At 33.6% G+C, this 19,003-nt stretch overlaps 1 protein-coding gene across 7 annotated transcripts in view; it reads right to left on the bottom strand.

The window, feature by feature from the left end:
• ARHGAP32 (Rho GTPase activating protein 32) overlaps positions 1–19,003 on the bottom strand; it is a 369,190-nt gene that overhangs the window by 235,832 nt on the left and 114,355 nt on the right. For all 7 annotated transcript variants that reach the window (XM_074303813.1, XM_074303810.1, XM_074303812.1 and 4 more), the window contains one exon: positions 6,898–7,006. In XM_074303813.1, the coding sequence (XP_074159914.1) occupies positions 6,898–7,002 (105 nt within the window). In that variant the 5' untranslated portion in view covers positions 7,003–7,006. The remainder of the gene's footprint in view (positions 1–6,897; positions 7,007–19,003) is intronic.

The raw sequence follows: 19,003 nt of genomic DNA, 5'->3' as shown, positions 1-19,003 counted from the left end.
ACTCATGTTCAAAATTTCTACACCTCCTCTTCTATATAATCATATCCAATTTGTTTTCATTTTATTTCTATCTTCACATTATCTCTCATTTATATGCTCTTCTCTGCCCTCCTATACATATAATCCTGGTATAGGCCTCTTACATTACAAAGGACTACTGCAATAATATTTTCAGCTTATCTCACAGACTCAACTCTCTACTCCAATCCATCCTCTACTCAACTGGTCCTTGAGTAATCAAAAGGTGTTAAAACAGTAAAACCTGAGCAATTCAGATTTTCTTTATTTATAATAATTAGAATGAAGTTTCGTTTTCCAGCTAAACTGTATTTTTTTAAATCATTTTAAATCAAAACCTCTACTAGGATAACAGCTAAAATTACTGCTTTTACAACTTAACAATAAGCATTTATTAAGCATTTGCTATGTTTCCAGGCACTATACTAAGGACCAGGAATACAAATGCAAGCAAAAAAAAAAAACCTGATCTAGTCTTAAGAAGAGGAGGCTGCTCTAAAGAATTAAATTTGCCGAATCAAGAGTAGTGCCCAGAAGAAAAGAAGGACACAACTGGCCCAGGCCCTCCCTTAAAAATGAAGGTTCCAAAAGAAAGTGACTAGACAGAGGAAGGGGGTCAGAGGGGCAGAGGAATATTCTCTTTAATTCTAATTTCTCCAAATTTTGAATAAAGGTTAGTGTCAAAAAAGAACCAGGTTGACCATGAAGATACCTATTCAAAGGAAAATAAATATGAACTTCCTGCTTCTCATTCAGATTTGTTCCATAAGTGATAATCTAGCCATTGTGCAATCCTTGATTCTTTATTTTTTTCTCTTGGTTTAATTTTAAAGAGCTAAGCAAAAGTGTCTTCTGGGTAAGAAAAGTGCCGAGAAATAATGGAGCACAAAATCTGGTGTTTAAGGTTCATAGCCTAGAAACAAAGGAATAAGAACTAGAAAGGACTAGAATGAGAACTTCCATAAAAATAAATGTTCTGAACAACTTAAATGGCTGAGAAATATTTAATGGGTCATAGTTAGATTTAGCTATTAAAATAAAAATGACAATACAACCAAAATTAATTCATATTTTAATGATATATCAATCAAATTACCAAGGGGATATTTCGCAAGAACTTGATAAAATAATAACAAAATTCATTTCAAAAAATGAAATATTGAGAATATCAAAGGGAAACAATAAATGCAGGGGAAAAATAAGTAATGGCACTTCCACACCTCAAAGTATATTTATAAAGTAGAAGTCATCAAAACCATCTGGTAATGGTTAAAAAATGAAAATAAGAAGAAAAAAATTGGACAAGGGAAAATCAGAAACAACAAAATTCAATACCCCAATATTTGATTAAGACAAAAAACAAATTATCTAAGAATAAACCCTCCTTATTTGATGATATAAAAAAATTGTCAACAATTTGGCAGATATTGGGCTTAGACCAACATAATATTTCATAGTACATTATAAGTGGATATACAACCTTAATTTAAAAGAATATATTATACAAAAATTAGAAACAAATCATATACCTCTCATAAGTATGGGTAGATGTGTTCTTAACCAAACACAGGAAAGAAAGAAAACTAACATACCTGGATAAATAGGAAAACAGTGAAATAGGGAAAAAAATCATTTTACTGAAATTCTCTGAGAAGGTTATAGTATCTAAGATATATAAGCAAGAAATATATTTAAAACTAATATCCATTTCCCATTAGATAAGTGGTCAAAGGTCATGAACAGTTCCTAAAAGATAAATTGCAAAGAATTCTCAACCACATGGAAAAAATGTTCCAAATCACAAGAAGAGAAAAAAAAAATCAAAATAACCCTGAGATTTCACCTCACACCCTACAAAGTTGTAAGTGATCCCCAAAAAAATTAGAAAAAAATCAATGTATCAATGTAGGAAGGAAGGGTTGTAGGATGATAGGCACAATAATACATTGTTAGAGCTGTGAAATGGAACAGCCTTTGGGAAGAAATTTAGAAATATGCAAATAAAGGGACTAAAATGTTCATATCCTCTGAGCAGAGATTCCATATCCCAGGAAGCCATTGTTAAGAAAAATGTCTCTAAAGCAACTCCAATAGACTTCAGACAGAAAATGCCATCTGCACCCAGAAAAAGAATTATGGAGATCGAATGTAAATCAACACATGCTATATTCACTTCTTTTTTCTGTTTGTTTGTTTTTTTTTTCTCTCCCATGGTTTTTTTTTTTCTTTTGTTCTGATTTCTCTCTCTCAATATGATTCATAAAGCAATGTGTTAAAAATAAATAATATTTTTAAAGAAAAAAATGTAAACTTCTTGACAACAGGGACTATCTTTCATTTTGGCTATATTTGTATTCCCAGAGTTTATGTAATGCCTGGCACCTCATAAGTAATAAACTAATACTTGTTCATTTGAAAAACAAAAAGATGTCTTCATATACACTAAAATATTCATAATATCATTTTTGTGTGGCTAAGAATAGAGAATGATATAGATGCCCATCAAATGGAGAAGTTAAACAAAGTATGGTACATGAATGTATTAGAATATTGGTAAGAAATTATGTGTATGATAAATATAGAAAAACACAGATCTATATTAACTTTTGCAGAATGAAGTAAAGCAGAGCCAAGAAAACAATAGAAACAGCAACTACAATAATGTAAACAAAAAGAACTATGCACTAAAAATTGAAGTGTAAACTAACAAAATTATAATAACACGACAAAGGAAAATATGAAAGAACACTGAGATAACTATTAAGTCATAAGAAACAGACATCAATAAAAACTTTTTTTTTTTAAATGAAAGCTCCAGTAGGAATTGATGGGGAAAAAAAAAAAAAAAGGTTGCAGGGAGAGATCTTACAAAGTCACAGGGACTAAGGGATGGATGTTCAAGATGAAAAGATCTGAGCAAATGAGAGGATAGTCTATAGACTAGTTTTATCACTAATTATAAAACTCTCTGGATCAAGCTGTCTTGATTAGTGAATGCAAAGCAAACTAAATCACTACATCTATGTAATCCAAAATCAAGCTTCACTTCAATACATTTCATATATATATATATCTTGCTACCACTCTGCTTGTGCTATGGCTATCCCCTAAATCCCAATCCATATGTACTTTCTGAGAACAAAAATTAAATCAATACTACCATTGCTTCTGGAAAGGGGATGACAATCATTGCATTTTATTAGTAGCTTTATTAGTAAGATAAATATCATTTTAGTAACAGAATGACAATATTGTTAACTAACATTCACAAAAATAAAGGAGTAGTTTAGAACTTGATCAGTCATGTCCTATTTTTTGTGACCCCACAGAGCACAGCAAACCAATACTGTCCCTGAGGTTTTTTTGGGAAAGATACTGGATGGTTTGTCGTTTCCTTTTCCGGTGGATTAAGGCAAACAGAAGTTAAGTGACTTGCCCAGGCTCACACAATTAATTTGTGTAAAAGACCAGACCTGACTATGTGTCTTCCTGATTCATTCTGGACCCAGTGGTCTGTCCACCAACTTCCAACAACTCAGATTAGATCTGAGATCTAGCAGAGACACACATGAATTGGAAGAGGAAATCATCGATTAATGCACATATAAAAACTAATGAAAGGTGTCATTTTTCAGTGATTCAAAATTTCACATCATTGAAATATAGGGACAAATTACATAAAGTTGATCATTTCTTCTAAGAAAACATAACTAAGTAAAATGCTATTATATAGGGACAGCTACTGATAGAAAAATGAGATTATAAGTGATAGTAATATTCCTAAGAGAACAATTATTGAGATCAACACTAGAAACTAAGAAGTTAGGGATAGCCCATGTTTAAAGAGTGAAACGACGAAAAGTAGGTGGAACTTAGATTATAGGATCAGAGATATAAGAAGAGAATATAGTGTCATAAAAAGTAAAAAGGGGAACTATTTTAAAAAGGTAGAATTGTTTTACAATGTCAAATGGATGAAAAAGAAAATGGAAGTATCAATGCAGCTAGATCTTAGAAGAGAAAGAATGGGATGAAAATATTAGATCAGGAGTTAAAAGGAAAGGAATTAACTTTAACAAGGAAAAAGGCAATTTCATGATAAGGAAAATACATATGCTAGACTTCAAAACAATTTCAGTAAAAGCACAAAGAGATAATCTCCACCGAAAGGTCAACAGGGAGAATGGAGATACTAGAATATAAAAAGATTTGGAATAAAATGATGTGAAGGATGTGCTGGGAGTCAGCAAGGGAAAAGGACTGAATAGAATGTATCAGGATACAGGTTAGACAAAATTCATTTGAAAAATAGTCAATATTATTCCACTTCACCAATGAGAGTTAGAGGGACACATACATATGCACATCTGTGAATATATTTACAAATGTGTTTATATGCTCATGTGGGCATATATTTATATGCATGTATGTATACACATATGTAAACAATATATTTACTAAATTCCACTGGCAGTAGAGAAAATTCAAACATGAAATATGAGTTTCTAACATAAAGAAGATTATATGGAAGATAATGGAAAGCATAGAGATGATATAAATAAATTTAACAGAAGTGTGATGAACTTAAAGGAAAAATCCAGACAAAATGGGTAATGAGGAGACTGGAATAATAAAATACTCTTTCAGAAACTCAGATATAGGGAGAACATTTTCAATCCAAGAAGGACTGAAGGACATGAAGGAGGAAGTACCTGACTGACACTTGAAGAAAGATCATTGTTCTAAAAGTCTAAAATGAGTAAAGAATGCATTTCAGGTTCATGTGAGTGATATGGAACCAAACAAAGTTTATACAACATTCTAATTTTGCTGTAGTATATGAAGAAATTATTCTAAAAGCTAGCACCCTGGATCAAGGATGTAGAGAGTGTTCCACAGACAACGCTATCTATGTGTTTTCTTAGGGACAAGAGGGAAACATCCTAGGTTTTGAAGCATAGGAATGACATGACTAAACTTGAGCAATAATATCCTTGGGAGTGGTAGCCAAAAATGCATTGCTATTCCTGCAAAAAGATCAAGGGTAAGGACTAAGTCTTTCAGTACTAATAATCTAACAAGTAGGATCACGTTTATCAAAAATGCTTGAACCCTCTTCCATCCAAGGAATTATGCATCAGATCTAGAGTAATCATTGCTAACTCCAGAAAAGAATCACCTAGAGAGTTCCTCACCAAGTAAAATCCTTTCTAAATTGACACCAGAAAACTCTAACAATAAGTGTGCCCAAATGGAAAAGGCTTCCATTAAAAAGTAAGGTTTTAGCTGAGAACTAAAACAAACCAGGGAAACCAAAAGGGAGGTCGATAGCAAGTCACTGGATTAGCAAGTATGTGATTGTAAGACAGATTGTAAGACTGGCAGGGAAAGGGACAGGGGAGAAGGAAAATGGAGGTTAGAGGTAATGAAAGACTTGGAATAGCAAACAAAAAGATGTTATATTTGACCAAGGAAGTGATAAAGAAAAATTGGAATTTGCTAAGCAGAAAACTGATACACTCAGACAAGTATTTTAGGGAAATCATTCTGAAAGCTGAGTGAAGAATATAATAATATGGAGTGAGAGACTTGTGGTAAGGAGAGCATATATACAATAATACAGGAAGGAGATAATGATACATTGAAGCAAAAGGAAGGATGTCTACTAATTATCCTAAGAAGAACAAATAAGAGAATTAATATAACTAGTTTCATACTATGTTCAAAAGACAATCAAAACAAGTTCTTTATGGGACATTTGTCATAGTATTTGCAAAATGGCTACAAAAAAAGCAATTACAGTTTTTGCACTAACAACTATTTCAGAGGATAAAGAAGGATTCTACAAAGAACAAAAAATTACTATTAATCACTATATTTGTTGATTTTAATGAAAATATAGGAATAAATGAATACACTAAAAATGTTAGAAAATGTGAATCAGGAACAAGAAATGAGAGAGGACAAAGATTTATAGACAACACAAAAACTGAGTATTATGTAATGAATTTTTTTTCAAGAAAAAAATAAAAAGACATTGGTCATTTCAAGCACCAAGTAACATCATAAAAATGAAAATCATATTTTAATAGACCACAAACAACATCATACTTATATGAAAACCATTCCTCAACTGGTTTTCAGTGTACAGTTAAACCAATGTCTTTAATAGAGGAAATAGATCAAATGAAAATGCAAGGCATGACTAAAGAATAAAAGTAAGAAAAAATATGAAATTAAACTCTATCTAGACCTATTTAAAGAAGTTACTGCTTCCTGGGAAAGGAAAGAAGACACTAGGAAATGTAGATTATGTAAAAAGTAAAACAAAAAAAAATATATTTTTAAAGTGACTGATGACAAAAAATGACACAGGAAAAGAAGAAAGAATATTTAATTGATCACTGTCATTACTTGGGATTACATTTTAACAAAAAAAGATTACATTTTGACAAAAAGATTAACAAAAAAGTCTTAAGTTCCACATTTTAAAAATTTAATAAGTTTATATCTGCAACCCAATGAAGTTAAAGAAATCTTTAAAAATGTGAAATCAAAAAGGAAAGATCAATAGCTTGAGTCTTCTAAATCCTGTTAATAACATTGTTAATAGATTTGGCAACATATTGGAAATATGGGGTGAATGAGAATAAACACTCAAGGACCAAGATTATGAGTCTACTAGATAAACAAGAATATCACAGTATCCTTTACAAGTAATGGAGAAATTTAATTTTACAGATAAGAAAAGTGAAAGTTAGAGACATTAAGTGTCCTGACATGGTCATACTTGTTATAAATGTCAAGAGGTAGGAATCAAACCTATAAAGAGACATAGGTCAAAAGCTCAGCATTGTGCCCTGCAATACAATGTCTTACCATGGCACTAAGAGCTTCTTCCCAATCAGGCCGTTCACGGGGATGAACATTCCTATGGAGCTCTGGCACAAAATCATCTTCTTCAGAATGTACTGAGGACTTCATTTTTCTAGGAATCAATACAGGAAAAAAAAAAGCTGTTAAAATAAATATTCCATTTTTCAATTACTCCATTTCCAAGTCAGTCAATACACATTTACTAAGTACCTACTACAAGTACTACTGGTACTACTGAACTAAGTCCTGAGGATAAAAAGAAAAACAAAAGACCATCATCCCTGCTCTCATTGATACTCAGTCAGAAGAGGAGATAATATATGAACAGCTACATTAAGAAAGCTAATTATCTGTTAAAATGGAGCTAGTCAAAGATAAGTCACTACAATAGGGGGATTAAAAAACATTTCTTATGGAAGGTGGGATGTTGTTGTTTGTCCTTTGTTCTGGAAGATGACCCATGACATCAGGAAGGTGATGATATGACATACAAGTGACTTGGATTTCAGTGAGGGAGGCTGTGCAAGATCAACTGCTTCACTTTCCTCTCCAGAATCATCTGGCTCCAGTAGCCAGAGAGAAATCAGGACGACTGAAGATGGCCCTGGATGCAGTGAGAGACTTCGAAGTTTTCAAGCTAAGGTGGGGTGTTAGTTGGGACCTGAAGGAAGACAGGAAAGACAGAGAGGAAGAAGGAAAAAAATCTATTCATAGGAGACTGTCAGCAAAAAATGTTGATCAGGAGATGTAGTATTTTCTCTGAGGAACAGCAAGAAGGTCAATCACCTGATAGGAGATGGGAAAAGAAAAGGAACATGTAAAAGTCTGGAAAGGGGGAAGGAAGGCAGGTTAGAAGTGATTCTAAACATCACAAGGTTTTATATTTGATCCTGGAGATGACAAGGAGAAATTGGAGTTTAGTTGAGTGAGAGGGAATGATATAATTACACCTGTACTTCAAGTTAATTTTGGCAGCTAAGTAGAAGAGTCAGGAAAACCAACCAGCAGACCATTTCAATAGGTCATGCATGAGATAAGCATAAGAGGACAGAAGGAAGCATATACAAGAGATAACAGGGTAAAATGGACAAGACTTGGGCACAGATTAGAAGTAAGGATGGGGGAGGAAAAGAGTTCAAGACTTAAGAATGATCTCTAAGTTGAGAACTTAAGTGATTGAGTTAATGGGAGTGTGCTTCACTATAATAAGGAAGTTAGTAAGAAGGAAAAGTTTTGGAGGAAAGTTAACAAATCCAATTTTGGACATGCTGTGTTTAAAATGTCTCTGGGCCATCCAGTTTAATATCTATAATTAGCAAAAGAAGCTATGAAACTAGAAGTGGAGAGGTTAGTAATGGACATAATACATGATAAATATCTACTAGAAATAATCGTTAAATCTATAAAAACTGATAAGATCAGCAAGTGAAACAGCATAGAAAGAAAAGGAGAAGGAATAGAACAAAGTCCTATAAAACTATCATAGTTTGTACCTATAATTTGCATGAAGATCCAGTTTAGGAGACTGAGAAAGAGATATCAGATAGACAGAAGGAGAACAAGTAGTGTCATGAAAATCCAAGGAGAAGAGGGTAATTGGCACTTAGCAAAAGCAACAGAAAGGTCAATGTATAAGGATTAAGAAAAAGCTATGAGATTTGATAATTAAGAGATCATGATAACTTTTATAAAGAATAAATAGTTTTAGTTGGATGCTGAGATTAAAAGCTAAATGACAAAGTTAAGAAAATAGTAGAGGGAAAATAAAGTGAAGGTACCAATGGCCTATTCAAAGAAATTAGTGGCAAAAAAAGAGGCAATATATGGAAAGATGGCAAGCAGACATGGATGGATCAAGTGAGAATTTTTTGAGGATAGTGGAAATATAGCCATGTTTTAGGCAATAGAGGAGCCACCAATAGACAGAGAGACGCTGAAAGTTAGTGAGAGAGTAGAAATGACAGAGTGGACAATATGGAATGGAATTTATTGAGCATATAGAAGCATTAACCTTGGCAAAAAGAAGTCATTTCTTCATGTGAGACAGAGCTCAAAGAGGAGGCATCTGGGTAAAAGGAAATGAGGGGGGAAAAAAGAAATAGAACATTCTCAGTAAATAGCCTCCATTTTTTTTTTATTAAAATATAAGGCAACATTCTAGTGGAGAAATGGGGAACCATGTGAGGCTGGAAGAGGGATGAAAAGGTTTGATGAGTTGATATAGTGAAACAAGAGGAAGTAATATATAGTGATGTGGGCGTAAAGATAAATAAAATTTTAGTGTTGAGGTTTCCTTGCTAAGCAAAGGTATTAATTCATACCTCCCTTGGGACTAAGTCCTACATTTTTAAAGTCCTGGACTCTAGGACTTAGGCCCTGGATTTTAAAGGACATGCAAAATAAAAGGATGGACTAATGTATTTTAAGTCTATAATTTGTCCAGATGGGATGATATAATTTGATAATTTGATAAGAACATACAAAAAGTGAGGTAAATGAATTTTTTGCTCTATAAACAATTATTATGTACCCTAAAGTGAAATGAAGTTTGGTCTTCAATCAGTTTTATTTCTACCATATAGATATAATTTTAATTGATATAACAATTTGTGTGGGAAGAAGAAAACTTCCTTTATTCTATTATTGAAGAGTATATTTTACTTTTTGCCTAGGTCACAAGTTAAAGGCTGATAAAGTGTTCTGAAGCCAATTAGGTTGATTCATGTGTATATGCCATAATCATCAACAATCATGATTAGTTATATTGTTAATCTTGAAAATTTAAAGTACTTTTAATAGACACAACATCCAAAAAAATTAGTAAAATTTTCTGGAATAATTAGTAAAATTCTCTGGGAGAGATTAAAGACAAAAGAGTCATAAAAATTTATGTAAATTCCAATTTTGGCAATATATAAAACAAGTTTTTTGGGTTTTTTTTTTCAATATCAATGAGGATGCTACAAAGGTGGGAAAGTGCCTACTATATTCCATTCACTTTGCTTATTAGCACATTACAAATATCTTATTTGATCCTCACAACAACTTTACAAGGTAAATGTTGTTGTTACCCTCCCATTTAAAAGTTGAGGAAAACGAGGCGACATTTGTGAGTTAGAATCAAAATTAATAGCCAGAAATAAGCTTTTAAATTCTTTTGACATTAAATTTCACATACATAAAAAATATAGAAAACACAGAAGTGGTTACTGAATTGTTTTCTTGCCACAAATTAACCCATATTAAGTTCTATCATGTAATAATCTACTTCAGGAAAAGTAGTCAACATAATTGAATCTAATTCAAAATCCCAGTAACACCTAGAAATATATATTAACTCAATAAGATACCTCACTTCCTTCTGACTTTAGAGAACATTTTATTAACTTACTAAGTTTTTATAAAGTTTTTTGACTAAAAGTTTAAAATAGAATTTAAAGAGATAAATGGAATAGCTGGAGTGGAAAAAATATTTAAAAGAAAAAGCACACAGTAAGTAATAGATGTTTTGGGAAATATTTCTATACCAACATAAACAATTTCATGTCATGGATTCTTAGGCACGATTGGATTTAAACCCAAAACATTAGGCCATTTGAGATATAGTGTTAAAAAAAAAAACTGTTTGAATCAAATATTGATAACATTTTTTAAAAAATGTACATTTGCTAATACCAGTCACTTCCAATAATTCCAATATGCTAAAGATCACTCAGAATATAGTTTTTAAGTTGAGAGATGATTCTAACCTTTAATTCTGTAGAATGTACTTTATCTAAAAAATATTTTCTGTCTTTTTCAATGCCCCAGATCTGACTTTCTATTCTTCATGATAATTTTAATTAGATTGATCTACAGAATAACTATGAAACATTATACAATGTAATAACTGAAGTAAAACTTCTTGATTTATTCTGTTTCCAAATTGTAATACTTAAAATCTGAACCATATCATCAACTTCTCTTACTGTTAAAAAAAAAAATCTACAAAATCATTTACTTCACTAGAATCTTCATTTGTTACAATTATTTCACTAACTTTATCACACTTCCTCCTCCATCCTTAACAGTACAATTAAATTTTATCTGAAAAATCTTAATTATTCCAGTAATATCATTCAGTTTTTAAATTATTTTCTTTAAATCTTTACTTTAATTTCTGGTATCCCTCCTTATTATTTCAAGAACACATTAAGTTATCATATTCAGCCCCTGATCATTTCAAATTCATCAGTCTATTTTTGAATTACCTCTCATCTTTCCAGATGTCAAACTTTCATGTATTTCAATATCATGGAAAAATTCATGAAGGTGAGCAAGTAAAAAATAGAATAAAAAACAAAATTGTTAATTATGCTTTTTTTCTAAAAATTAGTAACTAACATTTATGTAGCCTTTAGTTCTTTCCAAAAGCCACACAGTCAATAAGTATCTAACTAGGATTTGAATTTGACTGCAATTCTCTAACCTCTGAACCACTAAGCTATCTCTAAGTTATACTGATTGCTACAATGCAAGGTAAATAGCACTGATATATAAATCCTTTCAAAAAAGGCATTGAAACTCAAAGAGAGAATACTCATTTAGAGAACCAGAACTGAAAAGGACTATGTCTTAAATTTCCTTTTAAAATGCGATCAAATTATTTTAGTAATTCTATGTTGTAGCTAACCTGAGTTTCTGACAATACAACAAAAAATTTTCATCCATGCTTGAACTGATCCTATCTGACACAAGTACAATGACAAATAGCACTTAAAAAGAAAAACACTTTACACGTAATATTTCACTTGATCCTCAAAACAACCCCCTGCGGTAAGTGTCATTAATATCCCTATTTTGCTGATAAGGAAGACAGGTTAATTAACTTCCCCAAATAGATATAGCTCTATTCCAAAAGTTCACATGGTTACTTTGTACCCAATTTGTAATGCAGCCTTCCAAGCAAGTATTGGTAATGTTCACTCACAGTTGAATCATTGTTCCTTGACCCCAGTATAAGTGATGTCATTTTGGTCCGCTTTGAATTGACTTTTCCAAGTCACATAACTAGCAAGCATCTGAGTCCATATCTGATGTCAAGTTTTCCTGAAATGCAGTCAGATAATCTATTCACTACAAAAGAAAGATGAGGTAAACTAGACAGGAATTATCCCCTCTCTCAGAAGTTCTGTGCCTCCACAACCACCACTCCACCTATCCTCAACACATATACCAATTAAATTAATAAAAAACAAACACTAAAGCCTGCAGAGACTTACATGAATTGATGCTAAGTAAAGTGAATAGAATCAAGAGAACATTGTATATATTGCAACAAGATTATATGAAGATCAATTCTGATGGAAGTGATTCTTTTCAAAAACAAGGTAAATTCAGGCCAGCTGCAATGATCTTTTGTTGGAGAGAGTCATCTGCACCCAAAGAGAGGATTGTGGGAACTAAGTGTGCATCACAACATAGCATTTTCACCCTTTTTGTTGTTGTTTGCTTATTTGTGTTTTTTTCCTCATTCTTTCCCCTTTTGATCTGACTTTTCTTGTGCAGCATGAGAAATATGAAAATATGTTTAAAAGAAAGAAAAAAAGCAAGTACTAATTGAAAGATGAGCCAAATCATTTCTGGGGTTTCTACAAATAAGAAAGGTTGAAAAAAAAGAAAACCTAAGACATTTTGGCTCTCCCCTGAAAAATGGTAGCATCAGAAACTCTGGAAACTGAGCAACTGAATTATAGCATTTTATCATTCCAAAAAAGAAAGACAGAGAGAAAGAAGGGTTACTTCCCTCTTTAAATTGAATAGTCAAAAAATGATGCTTATAGCTAACAATCATGGAAAACAGTCTGACCCACTAAAACCCTAAAAGTAGTAAGATTAAACACATTTCTGGTGCATTCCTTTCTGTTCCCCATTCAATTTTCTCCAACACCCTTTTCATAGCTAACTTTTCTAAAATTAAATTCACCACCTTAACTTCTTTTTTTATTTTGTGGTTAAATTTATGAATGCATTTGTGTTTGAAATGTTGCTTATATAACTATTGTGACCTCAGTTAAATCATTTAGTACCTCCCAGTTTCCTTATGTGTAAAATAAGAAAATAAGGCTAGACGACCACTTAGGTTCCTTCCAACTTTACTACCATGATTTTATGGTCTTTGATAAGTACTTAAATATTCTTTTGTAAAAATACTATGCATTTAATGAGCATTTAATGAGTGAATCAAGTTCTACTACTTGGCCTATGACATGTTTTAAAAAAAAATTATATCGCAAAATAGTCATATGATCAATGAATTGGACATGTAACTAAAAAAACCTAAAAAAAAATTAAAATTCTCCAATTAAAAATTAGAAATGCTGAAAGTCAAAGGGGAGAGTAATAAAATTGAAACTAAGAAAACTATTGAACTAATTAATAAAACCAACAAAATAGATAAACCTTTGGTAAATTTGATTAGAAAAGAAAAGAAAAAATAAAATTACCAGCATCAAAAATGAAAAGGGTAAACTTACCACCTATGAAGAAGAAATTAAAGTAATAATTAGGAGCTACTTCTCAACTATATGCCAGCATATCTGATGATCTAATTGAAATGAATGAATATTTACAAAATTATAAATTGCTCAGATTAACAAAAGAGTAAATAAATTAAACAGTCTCATTTTAGAAAAAAGATATCTAACAAGCCATCAGTGAACTCCCTAAGAAAAAATTTCCAGGGCCATTTACAACTGAATTCTACCAACCATTTAAGGAACAATTAAGTCCAACACTATGTATTTGGAAAAATAGGTTAAAAAAAGGAAGTACTATGACACAAACATGGTACCAATACTTAAACCAGGAAAAGTGAAAAAGAGAAAGAAAATTATAGACCAATCTCCCCAATGTGTACTGATGCAAAAATTTTAAATAAAATATTAGCAAAGAGAATACAACTTATCAGCAGGATAATATACTATGACCAAATGAAATTCATAACAGGAATAAAGGGCTGCTTCAATATCAGGAAACCTATTGCCATAATTGACAATATGAAAAACAAAACTAACAAAGTATATGAAAATCTCAATAGATACAGAAAAAGCTTTTGAAAAAATACAGCACCCATTCCCATTAAAAACACTAAAGAACATAAAATAAAGGGAGCTTTCCTTTTATCTCTTTTACTGCATAGATAGTATGTAGTACCTATCTAAAATCATCAGCAAGCATTATTTGTAATGAGGAGAAGCTGGATATATTCCCAATAAGATCAGGATGAAATAAGGTTGACCACTATCACCACTATTATTCAATATTGTACTAAAAATGTTGGCTTTAGCAAATGATAATCTGATACAGAATCAACATTGTTGCCGGCATCTTAAGAGCTCAAAATATATGAGCCCTTTTGTTATGAGCCAGAACTCTAAATTTGAAACAAGGATTCTTACAAGGTAATAAGTGGAATTGATGAGACAATGGTTATCTAATTTAGCATGATGCTTAATAGTTCTCCAAGTTCAGTATGACTGATTTAATCTTACAGCAAATAATAGTTTCCTAGTGATATAATGATTGGTTTATACTCAGTGTAGAGCATATAAGCTAGAAGCCTCAGCTAGGTTCATTCAGAGAGAGCTAGAGAAGACAAGTGGACTGGAGGCTGAAGCACAAGCCCTTGTACTCAGATTCATTCATCCTATCTCACACCATCTTCATTCATCCTATCTCACACCATCTTGGTGGCAGACTTTCCTCCTTAGTTTCTCCACTGAAACCAAGACTCTGAAAGGCCTTTAAGAAAGCTAAGCGGGCCCCAGGAAAGGAGACAAGACTTTGAAAGAGATAATAAAGGATTTGTTCTTTAACCCCTGGCTACTCTTGTGTTGATTACTCTGAATTGAAAAGAAGACTGCCCAAGGACCTCCAGAAAACCAAACTAAGAACATTACATTTTAGCTCCTGAATAGGGACTAAGAACCTTCATCTATAACCCATAAATTAAGGTGAGTACAAGAAGAAAATTTTGTAAAGTGCTAAACTATGCTTCAGCTAAAATGGGACAGATGTTTAGAAAGGAGCCTTCTTTTCTACTTTAAGGAAAATTTGTCCAAAGCTTGGTTAAACTTATAAAAAACCAAGGTTTGATTGTAACTTGGGAGCAGATCATTGAACTTTTAGAAACAGTACAGTACACATCTCCTTGGTTCCCTAAGGAAGAAGAATTAGATCCAGACGAGTGGAAATTAGTAGAAGAGCAACTATGTGAATACTAAAATTATAATGGCCCTAATTCAATTTCTAAAGAAACATCTTATACATATAAGTTAATACAACTGGCTTTAAGAAATTGTATAAGTATTAGAATTAAAAAAAAGAAGAAAGAGCAGGAGGGGGAAGACACAGACAAACTAGGTGAAAAGAATGAAGAATTAGACAAGAATGAGTTATGGGCAATTCTGATGAAATTAATGAGTCTGGTGCTTTACAGCAGGAGCCATTAGGGCATTCCCATCCCCTGACTTACCCCCCCCTCAATTAACCAACCTTTCATGGGTGGAGGAAAGAGAAGGGGGAAGGATAGTGACACAATCAGCATCACCTATGAAGCAGCCTATGACAAGATTACAAAAGGCACTTGTTAAAGCTAAAAAAAGGAGAGGATATATCTGATTTAAAAATAAATGCATATCCTGTGATTAAAGAATTTGATTCTTCAGGTCCAGGCAGAAGAAGATACATTTCTTTTGATCAGGAAAAAAAATCAAGGATTTGAAAAAGGGTTGCACTCTTTATGAAGCTACATTGTCTTATGTTAAAATGTTACTGGAGAATTTGGCTTATGAAATCTTAACCCCTGGTGTTTGGAAATCTATATCAAGGACATGTTTAGAACCTGGACAAAACTTGTTGTGGCTTTCAGAGTATAGCGAACTATGCAGGATACAAGCCCAATGCAATAAGCAAACTGAAGTTAATATACAAATCACCTTTTACTAACCAACAGATAAAGGTCAGTATGCAGACACTTCAGCACAGATTAATTACCCCATAGCAACACATGAGCAAATTGCTGCTGCTGCTATAAAAGCATGGGGCTCCTTCCCAGGACAAAAAGATCGAAGGGAAGCCTCCACAAAAATAGAGCAAGGTCCCAATGAACCTTTTGCTGATTTTGTGAGACGTCTGCAGATAGCTGTCATACTAATGATTGAAGAAAATGCAGCTACAGGAATAGTGGTCAGACAACTGGCTAAGGAAAATGCTTATGGGGTTTGTAGAAGAATTATATGGGGAATATACAAAGATGCTCATTTAGAAGAGATCATAAGATACTGTGACAGAATGGGCACAAATACCTTTTGTACCCAGGCTATGATGCAAAATATGGGAAGACAGGGTCCCTCTTGGCAAGGGACTTCCAGAGATTCTCGTCAATGCTTTCAGTATGGTAAAGTTGGACATCTGAGAGCTCAATGTAGGCAAAGCAATAGAGTGAGAGGACAAGGTGAGAGAATAAGACCCAAAACGCTATGTCCAAAATACAACTGAGGCTTCCACTGGGCCTCAGAATGTAGACTGACCCATGGAAATGAAAGGTGGGGCCCAACTCCAAGATATCAAACAAAAAACAAATGGGGCATGATGGCAGCTGAGTTTACATCCAGAGAGTCTTTAGAAGTTCAGGACTCTGATATGATCAATCAGTAGAGAAGCAATCTGATAGAAGAAAGGGATTACATGATCAATCAGCCAAAAAGCAATCAGATAGCAGAAAGGGATTACAATTAGGGAGAATACAGGCTTTTTAACCCAACAGAAGGGCAGTGTCCAGTTTGAGCAGCTCCAATGTAATTAACAGATGATGTGGAGAAAAAGTAGTAAATAGAAGGGACTAGATAGGTTAACTGCTTGGGAGAGAGGGTTTGCTTGTATTTCTGCAGATGGAGAAGGAATCAGATGGGTGCTGACGGCACCTGGAGAGACACAGACAAAAGAGAAAAACATTGATACAAAGGAGAAGACCTAAGAAACATCTGACACTGAAAGAGCATGTCTGATAATGAGACTGTTACAGAACTTCAAAACCCACAGAAATCATTAGATTGCCTGAGATGAAAAATTGTTGATAAGACTATTGCAGAACTTCAGAACCACCAGGAATCATTGGATTCTCTGAGACATGATAAGACTGATGCAGGACTTCAAAACTTGCAGGAATCATTGGATTCCCCACACACATGAAGTAATGGACAAGAGATTCCTTTTGGACTATTTCTAGGACTTATGGACATGTATAATTCCTTATGTTGATTCATGTTATTTGTTATATCACTACTAGCCTGTATTATATTGCTATGTGCTTATGTAATTTATGTAATTATGTGTAATACCTCCCATGTTGATATTATATAAAACTGTTTTAAGAGTGAGCCCCTTCAGAAACACACTAATCTGGTTTGCTTTCCTATTTCCCTTTGGTGTTTTCATCTCCCTTCCTGAGACGTCAGGGAGGGAAGGATCACCTCCTTTTATGGTGTTTTCACCCCTTTTTTGAGGAGTCATGGAAGGTGTCATCACCTCCTTTTTGGAGGTTCTCACCTCCTTGAGAAGTCAGGGAGAGAGTGACCACCTTATGTTCTAAAACAAAAGAAAGTGGGAGATCTTATGGGCCAGAACTCTGAACTTGAAACAAGGATTCTTACAAGGTACTAAGTGGAATTGATGAGACAATGGCTATCTAGTTTAGCATGGTACTTAACAGTTCTCTAAGTTCAGTATGATTGATTTAATCTTACAACAAATAATGGTTTCCTAGTGATATAATGATTGGTTTATACTAGGTGTAGAGCTAGGAGCCTCAGTCAGGTTCATTCAGAGGCAGAGAAAACAAAGGACTGGGGGCAGGAGCTCAAGCTCTCAGAACCAAGGAGATTCATTTCATCTTTGGTCAGGATCCTGGTGGTAGGCTCTCCTACATTTCTCTACTGAGACCAAGGTAGGTCTGAAAGGCTCTCCAGAAAGCTGCCCAGCCCCAGGAAGGAGAATAAAGAATTTGGACATTAACACCTGGCTGTTCTGGTGTTGATTACTCTGACTGAAAAGAAGGTTGCCCCAAAGACCCCCAAAAAACCGAACCAAGAACATTACATCCTTTGATCTCAGAAGTGAGATGAATGAGGCAGGAGACTCCTTAGAGTATGAAAAGAGCTCCAGTTTATTATGCTGTACAGCCTTGTTGATATACATTTTTGCAAGCATGATCAGCACATGGACAGTGGGCAATTCCAACTCACCATTCAGAAAAGCAGCTTGTGGGTTTTGCATATGCATGATATCTGCCAATGGGAAGAGAACCAATCCAGCAATCTACTAATGGGCGAGAGGCCCTATTAAGGCATCCATACTTATGAGCAACTACCCAGGGGTTCTCAAACTACGGCCTGTGGGCCAAATGTGGCCTGCTGAAGATGTTTATGCGGCCCACCAGGTTAGAGCAATTGGGATGAGGGGTGGAGACAGAGTGTGAGTTTTTGTTTTTACTATAGTCCAGCCCTCCAACAGTCTGAGGGACAGTGAACTGGCTCCCTATTTAAAAAGCTTGAGGACCACTGAACTATGCTGTGACTCTCAGACCAAAACCCATTCCCATGATCACAAAACATTGCTCCTTGCTCAACAAGGGTGCAATAAAGGTAAAGGTGGCCTCTGTACTCCCTCTTGGTGGGGCACCATACTCTAGCAAACATGTACAAAAATATTTATAGCAGTTCTTTTTATGGTAGCAAAAAATTGAAAATTGAGGGAATGCCCATTCATTGAAAAGTGGCTGAATAAGATGTGGTATGTGATACTGTAGTACTATAAGAAATAATGAGCACACAGATTTCAGAAAAAACTGGGAATAAAAGTTTATATAAAACAATCAGACAAGTAAATAATGTTAACAGATTCATCCTTTCCCTAATAAGAAGTAATAATTGTACTTTCTCATTGAACAAATCTTAAGCCTGGAAAACAGCAAAAATAAGTAAATTACACATACATGGAATTTTGAAAATTGAAAAGATTATATAGGCCATTTCCCTAATTTTTTATACAAATAGAAAGATTTTTCTCA

This window comes from Sminthopsis crassicaudata, chromosome 3, assembly GCF_048593235.1.
Source record: "Sminthopsis crassicaudata isolate SCR6 chromosome 3, ASM4859323v1, whole genome shotgun sequence".
NCBI lineage: Eukaryota > Metazoa > Chordata > Mammalia > Dasyuromorphia > Dasyuridae > Sminthopsis > Sminthopsis crassicaudata.
This window is presented reverse-complemented; position numbering and strand designations above follow the sequence as displayed.